This window comes from Acanthisitta chloris, unplaced genomic scaffold (assembly GCF_000695815.1).
Source record: "Acanthisitta chloris isolate BGI_N310 unplaced genomic scaffold, ASM69581v1 scaffold20953, whole genome shotgun sequence".
NCBI classification, from domain to species: Eukaryota; Metazoa; Chordata; class Aves; order Passeriformes; family Acanthisittidae; genus Acanthisitta; species Acanthisitta chloris.
The window spans coordinates 1-21,704 of record NW_008663510.1 but is presented as its reverse complement, the minus strand read 5'-3'; the positions used below and the strand labels follow the sequence as shown (position 1 = coordinate 21,704).

Below are 21,704 nucleotides of genomic sequence, written 5' to 3'. Positions count from 1 at the left end.
AAAGTGAAATGCAAGAATTTAACTTCCATTGTCATCAGCAGCCAGTCTGAAATTGAAATGCCAACATTTTCACTGCAAGCAAGGGAGGACCCCTTATTCTTAATCTAGCAAAGTGTCAGGACTGTAGTTTAAAGGCACATCAAAGAGAACAACAGGGGATTTGCATGATCATCACTGCTGCACAAGGACTTGTGCATAATGAACCATCCCTTATTCAGAACTTGCAGGCAAAAAGCAGGGCAGATTTGTCAAGACACCATTGATGCTGGTGTTGACTTTCCACTGCTGTGTAACCCACAGTGATCACAATGCAGAGAACCACATGGAAATCCGATCTTGTCAAGCTGAGTTCAGAGCTTGAAATTGCATTGGATGTCTTCATTATATCACCTCACCTGATCCTCATGGGCACCTAGAGTTTCCTACCCCTCTCAAGCCGGAAGGCTTTCTGGTGTATTTTCAGCAAGGAGAATGAATGAAATTGCTTGTGATTAAATTTTCATGGTGAAGAAGGGAAGACTCTTAGGATTCCACCTTCTCCTTTGAAATATTTTGTTCTCTGTTAATAAGTGAATATGCTTAAAGATTTGAGGGATGTATGCACGTCAGACTGGGTGGCCAGTCAGAGCTTGCTCTTTGTGGTGTGGGAGCAGTCTCTTGCTGGTTTGATCACTGATGTAGGTTGAAAACACAGGTAAAAAATTAAGACAAGTAATGAACAGACCCTGCATGGCTGGATTTTCATGTGGCTCTTTAAAGCTCCTTATACATAACTCCCCACTGCCTCAAGCCAAGGGCTTTGGATCTGGGCCATGGCAGTCACAGCAGCAGCACAGGGACAGGTGTTCTGTGAAGAATCCTACTGCTTAACCAGCACTTTGGGGGCCTGAAATGAGGGCCAGAAATGCTTCCAAACCAAGAAGCCCCTTAGAGTTCAGAAGATGCTCATGGTGGTCATTTTGCAGCTGCCCTCAGCAAAACCCCATCTGCAGCTTCAGTCTGATCACCAAAAGCATAACATTTTTCTTTTCTGTTCTTGCCTTTCGAAACCATTTCCATAACCATGCAAGACCCTAATCTTCAAAGAAAGCCTTGATCAAGGGGAGAGAGAAACTTCCCACTCAGATGAGACACTGCAGAGTCTGAAGACAATCTCCTGGAGCAGCAGTGGCTGCCCTGTGGCAGCCAGCTAAGTAAAATGTTATTAGAAACTCTGCATGGATCAGAGCTGTGAATTTATAATGGAGATGCTGCTGAAGCTTCAGTTATTATTTGCCTCAACAATAACATCAGGCAAATTTGTTCACTTGAGTTAAAAGTACCTTGAGAAAAGGAGAACACATGGAAAGCCCCCAGCAGCACTCTGCTGCATCCAGGCCAGAGATGCTGGTGAAGGAGGATGTGCAGCATCTCTATGGGGATACATCACAGCTGTTTGTGCCAGATCAGATGCTGAACATCCAACAAGAGGTATCTGCAAAAGTGCTGCTATTTAATTTCATGTCAAGTCCTTCTTGGACATGAAAATGAAAAGTAGGCAACAGTCCAACACATCCTTGTCCCAGATGTCCCTAAAGCCATGTTGGATGACCAATATGCAGCATTTTCAGTGACGTGCAGGGAGGTGGAAGAGGTTAGCACAGTGTGAAGAACACAGAGTGCTCTGTGCACTGTTATCCTCAGAGGGAGGCAGTTTTAGGGAGCAGAAGTATGAACTGGTCTGGTAGAAATTGCCTGTTATGGTGTGAAATACATTTTGCCTTAGGGCTGGACTGTGTCTGCTGCAAGGGGCTGCTGTCCCATGGGAGTCAGTAGCACAAACACTGCCAGGACAGCATGGGCTTTTTTTCAGCAAAATGTGTGAAATACAGGACTCAGATGGGCACAGAAGAGATGGAGTCAGATCAGCTCTCTCTTGCAGTCTGAAGTGTGGTGGGCACTAATACCACCAGGACAGCCTGTGAGATGGATGATCCCAGTCCAGCCCCAACTTCCACACAGCTTTTCTGCAACTCTGGTTTTGTTGCTCGCAGAAGATAGAGGAGAAAGCTGAGTGAACAGCTCTAGATGTTGGGGCAGGGTGAGGAGGGGAAACACCACACATCCTAGCAGAGATGTGTGTGGTCAGTATGTCCTGAGCATCATCAGCAGGCAGTTTCCACATCATTCCTCACACTCAGCCCTTCAGCTCCCTCTGAGCCCTGTGGGGAGGGAGGTGCAGAGTGGCTGTGGGCAGGTTACAAACAGGCCAGCCTTGAAAGAAAACAGCACAAAGAGTGAAGATTGGAGGAATATAAATGAGAAGGGTGTGAAAAGAAATTGAGGAAATGCATTAGTCAAATTGTTTCAAGGCCTTGAATAGTGTCTAAATGGGAACTTTTACCATGCATCAGTTTTGAATGCGGTACAAGTCCGTGAGTCAGCGCGGGTGGGTGTACTGGGAATCTTTATGCTTCCTTTTATTTATTAAATGTTGGCCCTGCCTGTCAGGAAACCATTTAGCAATGGGAACATTTGCACTTCAATCGAATAGAGATTCCACTGGTTTACCTTTTGCCCCTGAAATTTGTTTCTCTCGTGTAGCCTCCTATGATTTGATTTCTCTCCTGACAATACTGGGGTTTAAACAGGACGTGGCAGCCACATCTTGCTGATGTAAATCAGCCCAGCCCTGCCAAAGTCGGTGTAACTGCAGTGCTTTACACTGTGAGTTACACTGTGCAGACTCAGCTCTGGAGAAGGTATTAGGGAGAATGGTTGAGCCTCTAAATTTATAAATCACGGCAAAGCATTTTTTAACAAGCAGAGGTGTGATCCTGCATAACTCAAGCCTCCCTGGCAGATGATTAGCAACTTCCCTCATAATAATTAGTGGGATGGCTTAGAAATTATTATTATACTGGGTTTCAGTCAGTTGTGCCAGCAGAGGCTTTTCACTCTGGCTGGTTCCTGAGACGCATCATTTTCATGTGCGTGTTGAGAAGGGATCTGTGATCTCCCAACAGCAGAGCTCAGCTGTGGGAGTGTGCAGAGAATCTCAGGAGATCACGAGGCACCTTGCAGGAGACCAGAGCTCCCACTGGAAGGACCACCTGCTTAGCCAGACCAGGTGCTGTTCCTGGTAGTTCTAGGTTTGCCTTTAAACTCCTTTAAGAGGGAAAATGAAGATTGCTTCAGGCTCATGAGTCCACACAGACCATCCCAGTTACATATTCAGCAGTTTTCAGTGCTAATATTGCTGCTAAGTACCTGTCCCATCCCTCTTAACAGGCTCCACCTGTTGCATTAGAGCAGCCCAGGGTGGCTTTGTTCAGTCCATGCTCACAGGCAGGTTCTCTTTTGGAAACCACACAGCATTGGAATGAAACACAGGGTAAATCCTCCCTGCTGTTTGGAATTTTTATGTTGTGGGGCTTTTTAAACTATTTGACCCATAAAACACTGGAAGGCCAAATCCTCCACTGGATTGAAGCTGGTCTGGACTTACACCTTCAAAAGAACTGAGCTCAGGAGGAAACAGGATGAGGCAATGACTTTGAAATCATCTGCCTTCTAATCTCTCAGCTTTCAGCCAGAAGGTAGATTTTTTTTTTCTCTCTCTTTTTGGCTCTATACTTGCTTGTTTGTTTGTTCTAGGCAGTCGATTACGAGATGAACAGAGCTTTCATGCTGACAGTGATGGTATCAAACCAAGCTCCTCTGGCCAGTGGCATCCAGATGTCCTTCCAGTCAACAGCAGGAGTCACCATTTCAGTCACAGATGTCAACGAAGCACCATATTTCCCCACGAACCACAAGTTAATCAGGCTGGAGGAAGGAGTGCCCACAGGGACAGTCCTGACAACATTTTCAGCGGTGGATCCTGATCGCTTCATGCAGCAGGCAGTAAGGTGGGACACCAGGCAGCCAAGGGAGCTCCTGTACAAGTGGGGGATTCAACTGCAGGAGCTTGGAGAACCAAGCAGCTGAAAGCTAATTCAGAAACTAATGGATGTGATATGAATAGAATGCTTGGCAGGGACTGGCACCTGCAGTTGAGCACTTGCAGAGTATCCTGCAGTCTTGTAAACTTGCTATCCTCCTCACTCCAGGTATGCCAGACTCTGAGCATCTGGGTCTGGGAGGGCAGACAGAGTTAGATCCCATATTTCTGGCTTGCAGTGGGGCAGATCACACCTTCAGACAAAACAGGAGATGACAAGGAGTCCCTGCATTGTGACAGAGGTCAGGGCTGCATTGTACCCAGTTCTTTGTCTCTGCCTTGTCCAGGGTGTTCTGTCCTGTGTTGTTCATAAACACAGAGATTTGGAAAAAGGCAGCTTTGTTATTTCTGTTTTATAGGGAGAAACTGAGGCACAGAAAGGGCTAGGCCTGGATTTTCAAAGGGAATGGCTGAGATATTTAATCATGCCTTGTGTTGCTTGCGGAGGATTTAGGTTGAACCTTGCTTAAAAGCAGTGTGAGAGGAGCTGTCAGTCCATTCAGAGCAAGGCTGGTGTGGTTACACAAACTGCTGGACAGGTTTGAAGGTGTCATATTGCCTGAGCAGTCAAACCCCCATTCACAGGCCATTGCACTTGGTCTGTATCTCACTAATGCCAGTCCATACAAGACACCCCAGCAGCCCTTGCCTCCTCCCAGTAAGTGGGATTTGTTCTGACCTTCCCTATCCCTTCAGCTGCCAAACATAACCTTCTCCTTAGTTGCTTTCCCTATGTATGGGATTCAGCTGGCAAATTTTTAGCCATGTAAAAATCAGATGTTTGATCTAGGCAGTTTAAAATCACTTCAGTCCATGCTGTGACCAGGAGTTTTGCCCCACCTGGGCAGACTGGGGACTGAATCCATAGTCCAGGACCCCAACTCAGATGCCTTCCCACTGGGAAATAATTCTCAGAAAACTGTGTTTGAAAATGAGAGTCCTTGTGACACTTTCACAACTCTTTCAATTCCATCTGTGCAGACAGGAAATGCATTTCCAGCTCTTGGATACTTCTACATCCACAGAAATTCGTTTCTTCTTCACTCCCAGTCTGTAAGGACTGCAGTATTTTTGGCAAAGCTTGAATATACGACGTGACCACAGCTGAGGCCACTTAAACTTACATCAGTTGTGACATTTTGTGTCAGGAAGAGTTTGAAATATTTCACCTGGCACAGAGCTGTCTGGTCTAGAAAATGATAGTTTATTCACTGCCTCATCTTGTTGTCTTTAGACAGATATTGTGACTTTGGAGAAGAGAGACCATTCCAACTAACAAGCCCATTTTTCTAATGTTATTTTTGAAATATTGGCCTTTGAAGGGTCTTTATTTCCCTGATGTCTGTACCAAGGCTGGTTTTCAGAGGAGAGGACAGCTCATTCCTGATTGAGTACTCCCTCTGAGGTGGAGGTGGGTGATCTGTAATCCAAATGAGCACCTGCCATTCCTGTCATTGCACAGTGCATGTGTAGGGTCTTGTAAGACTTTCTGGGAGTATGAACAGCAAGTTGCTTGAACTGTTTCTTTCCTAGGGCTTCCAGAACACACATTTTGTGTGTGTGTACCAGCACTTCATTTTCAAACCCCAGTACAATCTCTCTCCCTTTGCATAGCCAATGCCCCAGCTTTGTAAGAAGCAGTGGGCCATTTTTTGGGTCCTGTCTTTATGGGCTATGCAAAGGAGATTATATTTTTTACTTCACAGTTGGCATTGGTGGGTTAGAAAAAAAAGATACCCAAAAAGCTAAGCCTACAGATCCATGATAAGCACTTTGCAGAGCTGATCCAGCTGCTAGAGCCTTGCATCCAATTTTCAGCCTCTCTCTAAACAGTCTTTGATGAAATAGAGTTTTAACAAACACAAGATAAGGAAGCAGGAGCATCTCCAGTTAAGCACAGCTTGGCATGGCCAATGTCACACCTCAAGTTATCCTCATTAGCCACAGAGACATTCACAAAGCCAGCTTTGAAACTGGATCCTGGTCATTTAGCAGAGAAAGGGCAGGAGCCTCACAGCAGTGATATAAAAATGAAATGAAAACATCCCAAAGAGTCTAGCTCCATGAAATGTAATTCTTTCTTTTGGCAGAGGCTTGTGCAACTGTGTGTTGCTTTCCTGCTCACATGGATTGACACAGCTCAAGTTTCCCTTTGAGTTTCTGCTTCAAACAGCCCATTTCTGGAAAGGGATATTCACCAGGAGCCAGTAGTGCTCTCACCTGCATATATAAAACTATCAGCAGGTCTGAGTTACCCATGAAATAAGCTCAGCTTTTGTTTGCTTCTTTCAGTAATTTATACTTTGGCCATTTATTAGCTTTCATTTGGGTCGTAATGGTCCATCTCAGTTCAAACTGTGCAAAACTGAGAGGTAGAAGTCAAAAGCAATGAATAAAATAAAAGCAAGGAAACAAGCGAGAAAGGTGAACAAAACACACTGATCTGGAGAACATAGAAAAAGTTTGCCAAAAAAAAAAACGTACTCACAACTAGTTGCACAGGACATGAACAGACATGGGCTGTGAGTTGACTGAGTAATTGGGAGTTGACTCTGCCATTGGGTCCTTCCAGCCCTGGGCACACTGGGGCTGCCAAGGGGTTTACTTGTTCCCAGATGGATAGGGTCATCTTCCCTGCTACTTCAGATGCAAGTAAAAATTCTTCACCCTTGGGTCCACGTCTTTATGCAGCTCTGAGTTCTGTTGCAGTGTCCCCAAGGTGTTGATTCGATTCTGATACAAATGAGTGACCTGAAAACTGCCTTTCTTCCAATGTGGTATTCCCAAACTGGGTTTTATTAGTGATAGGCAGAATACAAGAATATCCTTGACTTTAAAGCAAGACCTATTTTAGGAAGGACAAGATCAGGAGAAGGAGAGAGCAGGAGTCCATCCCCTACTTCAGGCCTATAAATGCAATGGTCATTGCAGACTCCATTTCTCCTTGGCTGCAGACTTCAGGCTCTGTCCATTCCTAGCAGCAGGAAGCTGGCATGTAAGTGGCACTTAGTGGAAAGAAAAGCCTTTCAAAAGAAAGAAATTGAATAATTGTAAAGGTCAAAACCCAGCTACTCAATTAGCATTGTGTTTGTCAACAAAACCAGTTATCCAAAGGTCCTTCGAATCATGGGTCAGGAGTCCAGACAAACTGTATTTCAAGCAATATTAAGGCTATGTCAGTGAAAAGACTGCCATGTATTTATTTCCTTTCTCTGTAGATACTCTAAGCTGTCAGATCCTGCAAACTGGCTGAACATTAATGCCACAAATGGTCAGATCACTACTGCTGCTGTCCTTGATCGAGAGTCAGACTACATTAAGAATAATGTCTACGAGGCCACATTCTTGGCGGCTGACAACGGTGAGCCCAGGCTTCACATTGTTCATGCTTCAATAAGACTCTAATGTGATGCATTAAGAGAAATGATGCCCTGACAGAGTTGTCAGTATAAGTTATCTTTTTTCCAGGTTTTTATGGTCAAAAATGTGAAAGTGGGACGGGAAATTGCTGGAGTAAATTAAATGTGCACCGTATACGGAGAGTGTTATTAAAGGAAAGGGAGGACAAATGGAAAATCGATTTGGGGAGTTCAGTGTAGCAGTGTAGCCTGGACTTAAAAAAATGCCAAAGGGATGTGCTCTCCAAGGGATGCCGAGCACACAGGTCCTGGTAATCGTCCCAAAGGTACTGATCAGTGTGTTCAGGAAACCTTCCATCAGGAAACCAGAAATAATTGCAGGGGATTGCAGGAGGGTATAAGCCCATCTGTTGAACTGTGGTGGCTCTCATGAAAGGTGTCTGTCTGTCACCAGAGCTGATCACTCTCTGGCCACTGCTGTTCCTGAAATGTGCAACCATCATCAGAGCATCTGCATGCTGGTGTGCTTTATTACCACAGCCACTGAGGCCAGTCAGATCTCTCGGAGAAGTCCTGTAAAGGCTTGCTCTTCTCTAGTTATTAAGGATCACTCAGAGCTTTCAGTCAAATTAGCACTGGGGACCTCAGTGCTGGCCTCAGTCAAGGGCAAGCAGTCCATTGCTGCTGCCCTGCATTTCTCTTCCTAATTCTGATTAGAAGGTGTTGGTGAATTTTGCTAACCATACCTAAATGTGGCCATGCTGGTATTTCATTCATCAGTTTCTCCTGCTGGAAAAGGCTCTGTCAAGGAAGGGCTCAGTAGTTTGGCAGGGCAAGAGGAGGGTCTTCCTCCCCCTCACCCACCCTTCCCTCTGCACTCACTCAAACCAGAGCCATCCTTCAGCAGCACAATTTAGACTGCTTGGCTGTGAGCACCCAAGTGTATTGCTCATATCCTGAAGGTGCTCTCAAAGCAGTGTTTGTGTTATATCTTGTCGTTCCTCAGGCTAGAGGTGCCATGGCCAGTTTGAGCAGATATGGTGGTGCTTTCAGGACTAATGAAAACTTCCTTCCTCTGGGGTTCCATCTTCACTTCAGTCATTGCATCCTGGGTCACAGGGATTAGGCAAACTCATGGAAGAATTTCAGTGCTGAGGAGCTGCACCAAAAAGCATGTTTTGCTCCTTCTTTGTGCTACAAATGGTAGGACTCTTCCCACAGCCTCATCCTGAGATTCACCCCCATGAAGGCAGCAGGGACAGCGAAATCCAAAATATCCTCAAAGGGGTCCAGTGGTGTTCATCTGCAAAAGCTGCAGGATAAAACAGGTCAAGTGAGTTGGCCAAGGCTGTTCACAAAAGCAGTGGCTGGACTTGAACCCAACAACCCAGTCCTCACCATCTGACCTTGCAAATCCTGGGCACTTAGTACAATGTGCTGTGGAGTTAACCCCTTTCCTTGGCTTTGGTGCTGATTCTGCAATGCATCAGCACCTCCACATCCATCATTCAGCAGCTCAGAAAGTGAGGACCTAGATAAATCTCCTTATTCTGAAAAATTAATCTATCACTGGTATATTGCAGCCATTAAAATGCACATAAAGCAACACCTTATTTAAAATTCTGTCTAGAGTGCTTAGGATAACAGCTAAGTTTCATCTAGGCTAATAGACTCTTTCCACATTTCTCCCAAGTTCCAGGTTCTCTGGCATCACGTACTCATCAAAGAAAGGCTTTGGGTCAAGGGTTTTGGTGAGGATTTTTCTTTCTTTCTTGAAGAAGCAGCAGCATCCTTTTTGCTTGAAGTTATTTCTGCTGTTCTCAGTACATGACAAAGAAGAAGTTTAGCCAAATACTCCTCGGACATGCTCTCTTTCTTTCCCTGGGCTACAGTGTGAAGATATTCACTTTAAGAAAAGTCTTGGCTGCAATGTAAAGAGGGTAAAAGGGGAATCCTAATCAACAGCGTAGTTTTAACGTGGTTTCCCAGGAGAGAGAATCTCTCAGATCACACTGTCTACACAAGTGTGGAGCCTGGCAGTATTTGAACCTTTCAGATAATTTCAGCCAATCTCACAGGGAAGCTGAGAACTGAAATGTATAATATTGCAACAAATTTCATGAAATAGGGAGCTGAGTAGGGGAGAGTGACTCCATGTGTAAAGGACAGAGGGTCCTGTTCCTTCCTCAATATCAGAGTATCCCATGGGAGCTCACCTTTGGGGCCCAATGCTGTAGGAAACCAGGCTGCACGTGTGTTTCTGCTTTTCTGCAGGCACTCAATGATGAGAAGGTGCTGGCACAGCTTCGTTTCTACCATGATTTGTCAGGACAGTGGCCCAAGTTCCTTAGAAATTTTTGCACAAGCAGAACAGGAATGACTCCTGCTTGCAGCTGAACATGAAAACCTTATACCTTGCTTTTTGCAGACACTAGCACTGTGAGAAAGGCAGTGATGGAGAATGCAACAGTTAAGTGTAGATGTAGAGGTTGTATGTTCCTATTTCTTTTGTCATTAGTATTTCAGCCTTAATTTCAGGGATCAAACCAGCTTCTCCACTGGAGTCAGTGATGCTACTGTAGTCCTCATCTCTTGAGCATAAAGTCCAAGGATTTTTCTTCGTACAGCAGTACTTGCTCTATCTACATCCTTGCTCTGTCCACATAAGACAGCTGGAATAATGTGAAATGTCCCATGGTTTGTAGTTTTTGGACATTTAAAAAGTTGTTTACTTTTCATTCCTCCCGAAACTGCTCCAGAACTGCACTCAAGAACACAAAGAGACAAAAATACCAGGATGCAGAGCCCAACAATACTCAGTGGGCCAACAAAACTGCATTTGTATGTGCAGCAATTGCAGGTTGTTTCAGCTACGTGCCAGTTAGTGCCTCTCAGGACTGCTGGTTTGGGTCCAGTCCATCTCAGAGGTTAGAATGGGTGCCTTGCTTTTATCCCAGAAGATATTCTGGGTAATGTGAAAGCAGCAAAAACACTTTGCTTGGTCCCAAAAGTAAGTTTTCGTGTTCAGCCTCAGCATCCTGATGGGCTGTCTCTCTCTCCAGAAGCTTTCAAAGCTGATCAAAAGACATTGTTTTAGAGGGAGACCTACCCCATGCTTACTAGATGAAAGGATGAGATCAGTGATTGAAGAGCTTGTGTAGGAACTATGAAAGAAGGATTTCCAGGACTCCCTCAGAATTTTCAAGGCTCCCTTGAGAAATGGAGCAGAAATGAGAAAGGAATGTAGGAAGGAAAGTCTGTAGAAGCAGAAGCATAGTGGGGAAGTGTTTTGTGTAGCTTTATGTCCAGCACTGGGAGGAAGAGCCAGGACTGAAAATATAAACTTTCAAAATAATTGCTGAGGCAACACTGCCTGAGAAGGGAGGCAGGAGGTGGGCAAGCCAACACAGAGCTGCCAGATAAATGTGTGGGGAGAGAAATGAAAAACACTGTGCCATTTCTGGGAAGGTTGTTCTGTCCTGCCAGGGCAGGTATTACTTTGTGGAAGTGGCCATTAGTCAGACAAATGTGACTGTCTGTCAAGAAGGGGCTGGAGGACCAGGACTGCTGTGCTGCAGCATCTCTGCTCATTGGGACAGACACAGAGAGGATGAAGAGCTGTATATTGGGACATGACACTGCTGCTGGGGGTTAGTGACATCACCCAATGTGTTTGGTGATGGTTGGCTCATACATAGGCCTCGAGCAAGGACCTTTCACCACTAAAACTGGGATATGGGATGTGCTGGAGAGTTGGACTGTCTTTGAAGCAGTGTAATGGTCTAGCAAATCCAAAAACTGGCTAGCAAGTGTACATGCAATGCTGACCAATGGATTACACTGCTTAGGTTTTTATCCTCTCCAAACCCTCTTCTTCCTCTTGTCAGCTGTCTTTCTAATGGTTTCTCATCTTCAAAATAGCCATTGCCAAGATTTGCAGGAGCAGCTTGGCATCACCTGCTTGTGGTTTTAGTTCGACTAAGGACATAGCCGTAGGCTACAGATCTGCAGAACTCAACCTCCATGTTCTGCAGAGTGAAAAACAGCAGCATTATAGGAGGCTTGGGGAAGTTTTAATAATACCTCGTAAAGCAAGGGACCATGAAAGTGCAGTATGTCCCTAATAAGGGCCAAGGAGGGAAGATGAAAATCCTGGTTTATTGATATTGGAAGGCTCAATGGGAGCTGCTTCATGGTGTGGTCAATCCTGCTGCTTCTCAAGTGATGGTCATAGGTCCATGTTTGACTCTGCCTCTCCCGTGCAGGTATCCCCCCTGCAAGTGGCACTGGCACTCTGCAGATCTACCTAATCGACATCAACGATAATGCTCCTGAGCTCCTGCCAAAGGAGGCACAGATCTGTGAAAAGCCAAACCTGAATGTCATCAACATAACAGCCGCGGACGCTGACATCGATCCAAACGTCGGGCCCTTCGTCTTCGAGCTGCCAAGTGTGCCATCTGCAGTGAGGAAGAACTGGACCATAACACGGCTGAATGGTAAATGGGGCAGGCAATCCTGAGGACATTTGGGCTCTGATTCACTAATGAGCCCACGTGCGGTTTCCAACTTCCAAACTTTCCTCCTTTTTTTTCCTCTGATTTTTATTTTTTAAACCACATTATGGCTGACATTATAGACAAGATAGTTAATCAGAAATGATTTGTATCAGACCTGCAGCATAACTCTAAGAGCCTTGGCACTTGGCTTTTTTTAATGTAGTTCATAATTATGAACAGTTATCAGGAGTGAACAGAGTATAAATCACCCATAATGGCCAAGGGGAAAAAAGCTATTATCAGTCTTCCTTATGTTCCTCCAGTGTAATTGTCATAAGCCACAATCAGGATCAATGTTCATTTCTCTGACCATAATTGCATAAAGGCAGCCTTTTAATTTACCATGGAACCAGGAGGGCTTAGGTAAGTGTGAAGATTACCAGTATGTGAAGGATTTTTATATTGCAGCGTGAAACCACAAATGGCCCTAATTGCTCTGCTTATTGGTAGTTACAGCAGCGGATGGAAAATATCATGAAGCTATGGGCTGGTTTTGGTTTCCAAACTGCTCCTTCTCACCGAGGGCTGGCACCCTCTGCTAGGTCAGGGGCTGTGGCTTATGCCCTCACAGCTTGGGGCTCAGTCCCACAACACTTGTATCACAATGGGTTTACCTGGCTGAGCCTGTCATCAACAGGCTTCCCAAAAATTCCCAAGGTGGGAAGGTGGGTGAGTATTGAGCCTGCACAGTGGCCAGAGGCATCCAAGCCACAGAGAGTTACTATCCATGTGTTACTATTTGCATTGGATGCTGTTTTGAACACATGCAAATGGATTTGCAAATGGCATCAAGGTAGGTTAGTGCAGCAATGAAAACACACAATATTTTGCAAAGCACAGGCTGATTGTTGGCCAAGAAGTCTGAAGCTCTTCTGCCCAGGTGTGTTGTTGATAGCCTCTTCTTCAGAACTCAGAATAGAGCTCTGTCAAAGGAGCCAGCACATGCATGGCTGAGAGGCTGCACCGGTGTCTGTCATCTGTCTGTCTTGCTCTCTCCAGGTGATTACGCCCAGCTCAGCTTACGAATCATGTACCTGGAAGCAGGTGTGTATGATGTGCCAATCATTGTGACAGACTCAGGAAACCCCCCCTTGTACAACACCTCTGTCATCAAGGTGAAGGTGTGTCCCTGCGATGAGAACGGCGACTGCACCACCATCGGGGCAGTGGCTGCTGCAGGGCTGGGCACAGGGGCCATCATTGCCATCTTGATCTGCATCATCATCTTACTGAGTAAGTACCAGAGGGGCTGCATAAAATCATAGAATGGTTTGGGTTGGGAAGGACCTTAAAGTTCATCTTGTCCCCCCCCCTGTCACGGGGGCACTTTCCATGAGAGTAGGTTGCTCCAAACCCCATCCAACCAGGCCTTGAACACTTCCAGGGATGGGACAGCCACAGCTTCTCTGAGCAAGCTGTGTCAGCACCTCACATCCTCACAGTCAAGAATTTCTTCCTAATATCTACTCTGAATCTACCTTCCTTCACATTTCCTAGCCTGTTCCTTGTTGTCCTGTTTCTATCCCTGGTATTTTTCAAGCTCCACACAGCAGACAGATCCCTGAGCTTTGGGCTGTGGGGATGGTTCACATATCTGCATTTGAACCTCCTTCACTGCAGCATCAGCAAAATGAGCCAGCACATACTCTGCCTGTGTTGGACTTGTCTTTCTAAGACTTCCAGTAACTTTACAAACATCCTTATACCTGACAGCATCTTGTAGGTAGTGAGTGTGCTAGGATTCTCCACATTTTGCAGGAAAAGGTTGAAGGGCTCATCCAAAATCCTGTGGCTGGCTATGAATATACTGGTTCCCAGTATAAGATGCAATGGTTATGAGTCTGGATAGTTCCTCACAGAGCTAGTGCATAACTGTGGTTTTCTGGTTGGTCCAAGGAAAAGAACAGTAGTTATTCTCATTCCTTGTAAAATGACAACAGATAGGAGAGTCATGGAGGATTGTGAGTGTTTTTAGAGGAAGATTCCCCAGTTTGTCAGGAGCACTGGAGGGTGGATTGCAGAGAAGGGTTGGCCATCCCTTTTGCCCAGCAGTGTTGTCAGACCTGAGCTTCCATGAGCATAACCAATAACTGTGTACACATTCTTGAAAATAAAAATTATATCATTATAACTTCAAGCAGGAGTTGGCACAGTTGGAATACATAAAACCAAGCTCTGAAATGAACAATGAGGTAAATACTCATCAAGAAACACAGGATGAATCCATGGGACTCCCATTAAAATTAATGGGAGTTATGGTTTTAAATCACATTTAATATTTGCTCCCAATGTGTTTAAGCAGAGAGCAGACAGGGCGACGTATGCTACGAATGTCACCTAATGGGGACATGATATGGTACATTAAGAGAATGGGTCATCCCTGGGCAAACATCCACCCTCCTGGGCCAGTGATGGGAATGTATTGGTGTATAATTGATCTGTTTATCAATCAGATAAATAAGCTGGAGAATCATAGAATCATAGAATCAACCAGGTTGGAAAAGACCTCCAAGATCATTGAGTCCAACCCTACCGTGGTCACTAGACCATGGCACTAAGTGCCACATCCAGTCTCAGCTTGAAAACCTCCAGGGATGGTGAATCCACCACCTCCCTGAAAGAGAGTAAGCAAGAAATCAGGTGTTTGTAGCCATGCAGACCTCCCTCTTCACCCAGCACATGTGAGCTGATGGAAGCATCGAGCCACAATGTGCAATTCCTGTCCTTTTCTGGGTGTGGAGTCCCAGCATCAAAATGTTTTGGCTGTTTCCTTCAGCAAGGGCATGTGTTGGTTTGGGCTGGAAGGGACCTTAAAGTTCATCTTGTTCCAACCCCCTGTCATGGAGGCACCTTCCACTAGACCAGGTTGCTCCAAGCCCTGTCCAACCAGGGGCTGTGCACTGCAGTCACACACCCAGCTGAAGATGTGGTGGTCATCAGCCCCATCACCTTCAGTGCCCTGGGGTGTGCAGGTCTGCAGGGCTCAAGGTTTCCACTGGAGCCACAGAGGTGATTAAACACAGGTCTCCTTTTTGCTGCTCTTGTATAAATCCAGTGCTAAAACGCGATTTAAAACAGTTGAAAATCCTATTGACTGAAATTAACTTCAGCTGAAGGACATTTGATTTAAGAGATTCCTCTTTCCATTTTCAGATACATTATCCCATTTTAAATTACGGTTTTTATTACAAAAGCTTATTTTTACATTCATTGTAATTCTAATTGACTTTTTTTTTATCTTCAAGAGCTGCAAAGCACTGTATCAGTGATGAAAAATGTAATTTGCAAGGAGCAGTTTTACAGTTACATCCTTCCAGTGTTTTGCTTCCTTTCTGTCTGTTTCGTATCATGACCTCTAAACAATAGGCTCAAAAAAAAGAAGATGTGGGATTTTTTTTTGTGTGCTATTTGTCCATTTTAGAGTCAGCAGGTCAAAGTTTAATGACTTTAAAAGGAAGAAGCAGCAAGGAGGCAGATCCAAGATTGGTCCTGTGCAGGAGGTTTCTGCCTTTCCCTTTGCTCAAAGGGGTTTTTTTTCTTCTTGCTATCTGATGTATTAGCTGCACAAATAACACATTTAGAAGAGCAATGCAGTAAAAAATTGTGAAGGGTGAAGACAATAGATTTCAAGGAAAACTACATGCAGAGTGAAAATGGGTCTAACAGCAGTAATAGCACTTCCCATTCTGCAGAGTGAATAAAAGGAAGGAGAGTGCACTACATCCACCATTGACGCTTTGAAGGTCTTTTTTTTTTTCCAAGGTAGCTGTAAAGGCGTTAATGGCACAGTTTTTTCCACAAGTGCATGAAAAAGTATCATTTGCAAAAAAAAAAAAAAAAAAAGGAAGTAAAAAGATAAACCTTGGTAGCCATTATAATATTGTCTTTGTGGACCAGTCAGGTATCTTGTTGTGAGAGACTTGAAAAGGAACAAGGAGAAAAGGACTTCAATAGTCTGCTAAATAGCTGAGGTTTTATATTGCAGATAAGAGTTACATTTTCTTTCCTTTTCTTTTTTTATTCCTTTGAATAGATCTGGGATAAGTGTTAAAGAAATGCTGAACTATCTGGAAACAATTCTGTTAGCTGGCAGGCAGGGATGGTCGCCAGTTGGCACACAATGGCAGTAATTAGCTGCCCAGTCCTCACTTCGCTCAATTCCTGTTGGGTACAAACACTTTGGTGCTGGGAGGAAGAACTCAGATCCTCCTACCACAGAGGGGCTACAGGCTGGGCTGTCCATCCCTGTCCCCTGGGTCTGGTCCCAGCTAAAACCCACAAACGTTGGGATCTCACATCCTGCCTGTGTTGGCTGCATTGGTTTGGGGGTTGAGGGTTGACCCAGGTGAAATGAACCTGGGCCAGATGTTTCATCTCCACTGTCTGTCCATCGCTCCCTTCTCCTGCAGATTGCTGCTGTTGCAGCTTGGTGTGAGGCTTGCATGGAGAATGGAGAGGAAAGCAGACACTGGGAGGTGTAAATGCATCAGCTCCCCAGGCTTAACTTCATTTTTGATTACATTATTTGCCACTGCTGAGTACAAGAATGAAAACGAATATCTTAACAGGTTCTTGAAGAAGACAAAGTCCAGCTGCCTTATGTCAGTGGAGACTTAAGTTCCCAGATCAACTTCCATGCAGTAATTCCCAGGGAGCACACAGCCCCTGGGACACGGGTGGCCCTTTGAAGGGTGAGGTTTTGGAGCAGTGAGCCAATGTTCCCTGTGGGTAAACTTGTTTAAGAAGGGAAAAATTTCTCGTGATTCAAGAACTGTTCATCTCTCCCTGTTACTGTACTGAGAGAGATTAGCCAAGCCTGGCATGCAAATGCTGATGCCTGAGGAGTTTGGCTGTGTGCTACCAGATTTGCTCTCTGTCATTTTGCAAAGCTAGCCCTGCTCTCTGAAAGGATTTCAGATGATCTGAGATCTGCTTTGCAGGTCAGTGGCCAAATGTGTGTGCTAATATCCTGACTAATGTGATCACGGAAGTCTAAAGAGCTTCCCTCGTGGACCAAGGAAGAATAGGAGGGAGTCCAAATTGAATTACAGGACCCTGTGTTGTGCAGCCTACCCAGCCCAGTCTTACTTGGCTAACTGCAGACAACAGCAAAGTGACTGTCACAGTCAGGGCTCATGACCTGAATGGGCTGAACCTGTGTCACACTGCTGGAACAGCTCCTTGTGCACATGTATTTGGTATCTGTACCCATTTCCTTCTCTGCAGCTTTCTTCCATTCATCTTTATTTTATGCCCCTGAATAAAATAAAGGTGGGAATCTATCCTGAAAATTCAGGATTTAGATCAAATATTTTCAGAAAGCTGCAGTTTTCACACTTTCTGTTTGCTTTTCCTTTGATTGTGTGTTTTACTCCTGATAAACATCAGCTCAATCAGCATCAGTGATGGATCTTAAAGAACTCTTAGAGAAATGTTTGCAGTGGAGGTCTGTCACAGTATTTACATCTCTCACTGATCTCTCCTTTAAAAATTAAAACATTCCATAGGATAACGTTTTATTGCTCGTACCAGAAGCCAGTGAGGTTCTCCATAGTGGATGAAGGCAGGTGAGGAGTTAGGACACTTGCAGCCTGGTCTTGTGGGAGGTCCCAACTGACCCAACTTCTTCCCCACTGCAGCCATGGTCCTGCTGTTCGTGGTGTGGATGAAGCGCCGGGAGAAGGAACGTCACACCAAGCAGCTCCTGATCGACCCCGAGGACGACGTCAGGGACAACATCCTGAAGTATGATGAAGAGGGAGGTGGAGAGGAAGACCAGGTGAGAAGAGCCCTTGGGTTGTGGCCAAGAAGCAGCTGTGCAATCTATACTCTCAAAAAGGCAGAAACCACATTGTTTTCACTGATATATATGCAAACAGTTGTGTTCCCCTTGTTTTACACCCAGACAGCTTTATTGGCTTCCCTGGTGTGGTGTGGGCATAGGTGAGAGCCAGAAGGTCCAGGAGATTTAGCATGTCACTGGGACACCCTCCCATGCAAGCAGGATCATGCCAGGAGGCCAATGCCACATGGATTGCTCTCCCCTCTGGGCAACTTCCTGGGGAAGGACTATAAATCAATCCATTGAGAGTCACGTTCTGTTATTTCAGTCATTAAAATTGTGTATTTTGCCATTCCCTATCAGAGACCTTCATAAAATCAGCCAGCAGCTACCTCACTCCCCAGCCCTGTGGCTACAGGCCTTGACTTGCTTGAGCCTTGAGCTTCTGTGGACTCTCCCTACATTTACTTAATCATCTCTAAAGTGCCTTTAATTTCTTTTAATTTCTGGATGTAGTTTTTGAGAAATGTCTAAACAGATTGGGGATTTTCTTTTTCACCACGAAGTGCACAGTGGCAAAGCTTTGCTGGGTGACAGAGCCCCGAGCCACAGGCTGCCTGAACACGTCAGCTTTTCTGTGGTGGTTCTTCTTACAGACACCAGTGCTGATGTTGCATGAAAACTTCCCTGGCCTGCACTCCTGGGATGTGCCTTTCCTCTGCTATGGATCTATTTCCTCTGCTAAAATAGCAAAGTTTGGTCACTCATATTTAAGTCACCTGTTTTTTACTCCTGCCCAACACAAGTAAAGAGCCTAGGACACTCTGAAATATGATGGGCATGCAAATTTTGTGACTGTACACCATGTAATGGCTTTATTCTTGCTTGTTGAGTTGGTTCAAGGTCAGGGTTGGGGCTGGTGCTTAAGGAGCCCACAAAACCACTGCAGCACATCCTGGTCCTGGTGACATCCAAAGAGAAACCTGTTGAGAGCTGCCTTGGCAAGCTGAGGCAGAGTCTTCACCCAAAACCTGAGAAGTTCTTATTCCACAGAAAAATCCTCACAATTAGCATTTCTTTTTTCTTGTCACTGTCAAGTTATTTATAAATATTGCTCCTGGAGATTCAATCATCCTCGTCTGAGCACAAGGATAGTTTTACTGGTAGAACAAAGTACTGTTAGAAGCATTCCAGCTAGCTGAAGTATCTGGTTTCAGGCAACTACACTGTAGGCTTAAATATTTTAGAAAGGATTCGTTAAAAATAACAGCAAAGGAAGAGCAGCAAAACACCATTACCTACATGAATACATTTTTAATGAAATATTACCTGGTTCTCATTCCGTGATAGAAACCTATTCTGCTGGGATTTTTCACAAGCAAAAAGAACATAATTACTTTGAAAGGCCCTACATGCATAAATGCAATACACATTTTAATGTTTTTACTTCTGTAGAAATGTAATTGCAATAATATGTCTACCAACACTGTGTCTCTCCATTATGCTGTGTTTCATTAAAAAGTTATGCAGACACCTATGCACATGCAAACAAAGGCCAAGGTTTTTATCCCAAATCTTAGATGCTGAGTGAAATATTCAGAAAATATTTGTAGACTTGATTTAACTTATAAGATACAGTCTTAGGAAGGCAATTTTATGAGCTGCACAGAGGTCAGGTTCTGCTCTAAGTTAGGTGCTACACATCCAGGGATAAGATTTGCCATCAAACTTCAACTGAAACAGAATTAGCCCCCTTGACTTGTTTGCACTCTGGGTGAGTAAGTGATCTGAATGAAAAGCTCTTGGTTTCACTTTCTGCCTTCCTATTTGTCACAGGATTATGATTTAAGCCAGCTCCAGCAGCCAGAGACCATGGATCACGTGCTGAACAAGACACCTGGAGTCAGAAGGGTGGATGAAAGACCTATTGGTGCTGAACCACAGTATCCTATAAGACCAGTAATCCCACATCCAGGGGATATTGGTGATTTTATTAATGAGGTATGTTCTGTAGGGTGTCCTTTGTCACATCTTAAAAGCTTGAGCAGCCAGCTAAAGTCAGGTTTCCTTGGCTGCAAGGACCAAGTGATGCTATTGCTCACACCACAAGTCTGATGTAAGCCAGGGGAAAGATTGGCATGAGCAAAGGGAGCAGGACTTGGCTTAATAAAGGCATTGAACCTGTAAAAAGTCAAAGTGGTAGTAAAAAGCTCGAGATTTCTGTCTTGTGGATGTCCCAAAGACCATGCTTTTCAGCACCCAGGCAGAATGAGCCATTTGTGGCTCCTGGACTTGTAATTATTTCAGCAGTCTGTGCTCTGTTTGGTGTAAAGCCTCAAAGAGTTTGCAGCACAGAGAGAGACACTCATCTCAGATCAGAGAGAGTTTCTTTATTTTATGTTAGATTACTGCTCCTTTATCTGCTTGTACAAATATCTGTCCGTTTGGTATTTCTTATCTCATTTTTAGTTTTGAGTGAGTGAGTGGTTACAAACCAATCAATGCGTTATTTCCTCCGAGACAAAGCACACCATCCGTTTCCTAAGTCAGAAAAATAAATGCTACAGCCATTTAATTCTATTATTACATGCATTTCCTGCTGTGCTTTTTCTCATTTTCATCATTAAAATCCTTTCTTCCTTTATTCCTGCCCATTCTTCACTCACATTTACACACATCCATGCACATGAAGACTCACACACGCCCTGGTTGCTGTTCAGAGCAGTGAAACAGCTCCATCTCCCCAGGCTGGGGGTTCTGAAGGTGGGAACGTGGAACATTTTGCTTTATTGCAGGTCTATTCCACCAGGCTTTTCCTGACTCTGGGCTGCAGCAAAGCAATTCTTTCTCCCCATATCCCGAGGCCATTTCCGTGGCCACCACGCTCAGCAGCAGCAGCAATGATTCCCAACCCTCTGCCCAGGATTTCACACCCCACATCTGTCCTAATTGCAGAATTTTGCTAGGAGTGCTTTTTTTTCCCACTTTTTGTTTTCCTAAAAAAATGAAAATTATCAGGCTTAAACTAATGGTTATTGGTAGGAGAGGAAGATGCTGTTCCTTCTTTCGTTGGCCAAGCTGGAAACCTCAACAAGCAATCCCAAAAAGGACATGCTAGCCAGAACAGAAAGCTTTCCAAATCTAGAGCTAGATTCTTGGAATAACTCCTCTCCCATTCAATCTGACTCTTTCTCAGAGGCAGTGGGAGTTACTGGGTTTTTCTGCTGGGGGCAGATGGAAGATCTCTACGCGGAGGTGCATCCTCATTTTCTCATCATCTTCTTAGTTTCGCTGCAGAGATCCCAAACATCCCACCAGCCCCGACACCTTTCCTTAGCACCATCCAACCCCCCTGGTAGGTATTAACACCTTGTGTTTGCCCCCCCAGGGCCTGCGTGCTGCAGACAATGACCCCACAGCTCCCCCATATGATTCCCTGCTTGTTTTTGACTACGAGGGCAGCGGCTCCACCGCAGGCTCCGTCAGCTCCCTCAACTCCTCCAGCTCCGGAGACCAGGACTACGACTACCTTAACGACTGGGGACCCAGGTTCAAGAAACTGGCAGACATGTACGGGGGAGGAGAGGAAGATTAAACTGACCTCATCTTATTTAAAAAAAAAAAAATTGACACAAAAAAAATTTGAAAAAAAAAAAACAAAAAGAAGAAAAAAGAATTTAGAAAACAAACAAACAAACCCACAGACGACAAGGTTAACAAAAAGAGCCGATGCAGGAGCAAGAACTGTACAGATGTGGCAGCTTTTTTAATTAATATCCCCTGCTGACTGTATTGTTATTTTTAGTGGTGTTATAGGAGGTTTCTTTTTTTTTTTCCTTGTTTTTTTCCTTTCTGGTTTTTTTCTTAGAATATTGAGCTGTCTCGCATGAACACTTGTCTCTGCTGCAGGTTTCTTTTTGTTGGTTTGGTTTTTTAATGTCAGCTGGGATATTGCTCGTTTACCTGCTTTATGACTAAAGAGAGTGAAAGGCACTCTGTCTTAACTTGAATTTCTTAGAACA

The 21,704-nt window shown here is 44.6% G+C and overlaps 1 protein-coding gene across 1 annotated transcript in view; it reads left to right on the top strand.

The window, feature by feature from the left end:
* Window positions 1-21,344, top strand: part of CDH4 (cadherin 4, type 1, R-cadherin (retinal)) — a gene marked incomplete at its 5' end in the record, with an annotated part of 41,609 nt that extends 20,265 nt beyond the window's left edge. The window contains 7 exons of the mRNA XM_009071027.1: window positions 3,637-3,890; window positions 7,201-7,343; window positions 11,607-11,840; window positions 12,900-13,133; window positions 17,540-17,679; window positions 19,519-19,683; window positions 21,071-21,344. Coding sequence (XP_009069275.1) covers window positions 3,637-3,890; window positions 7,201-7,343; window positions 11,607-11,840; window positions 12,900-13,133; window positions 17,540-17,679; window positions 19,519-19,683; window positions 21,071-21,277 — 1,377 coding nt within the window. The remainder of the gene's footprint in view (window positions 1-3,636; window positions 3,891-7,200; window positions 7,344-11,606; window positions 11,841-12,899; window positions 13,134-17,539; window positions 17,680-19,518; window positions 19,684-21,070) is intronic.
* Between the last annotated feature and the right edge of the window lie 360 nt (window positions 21,345-21,704).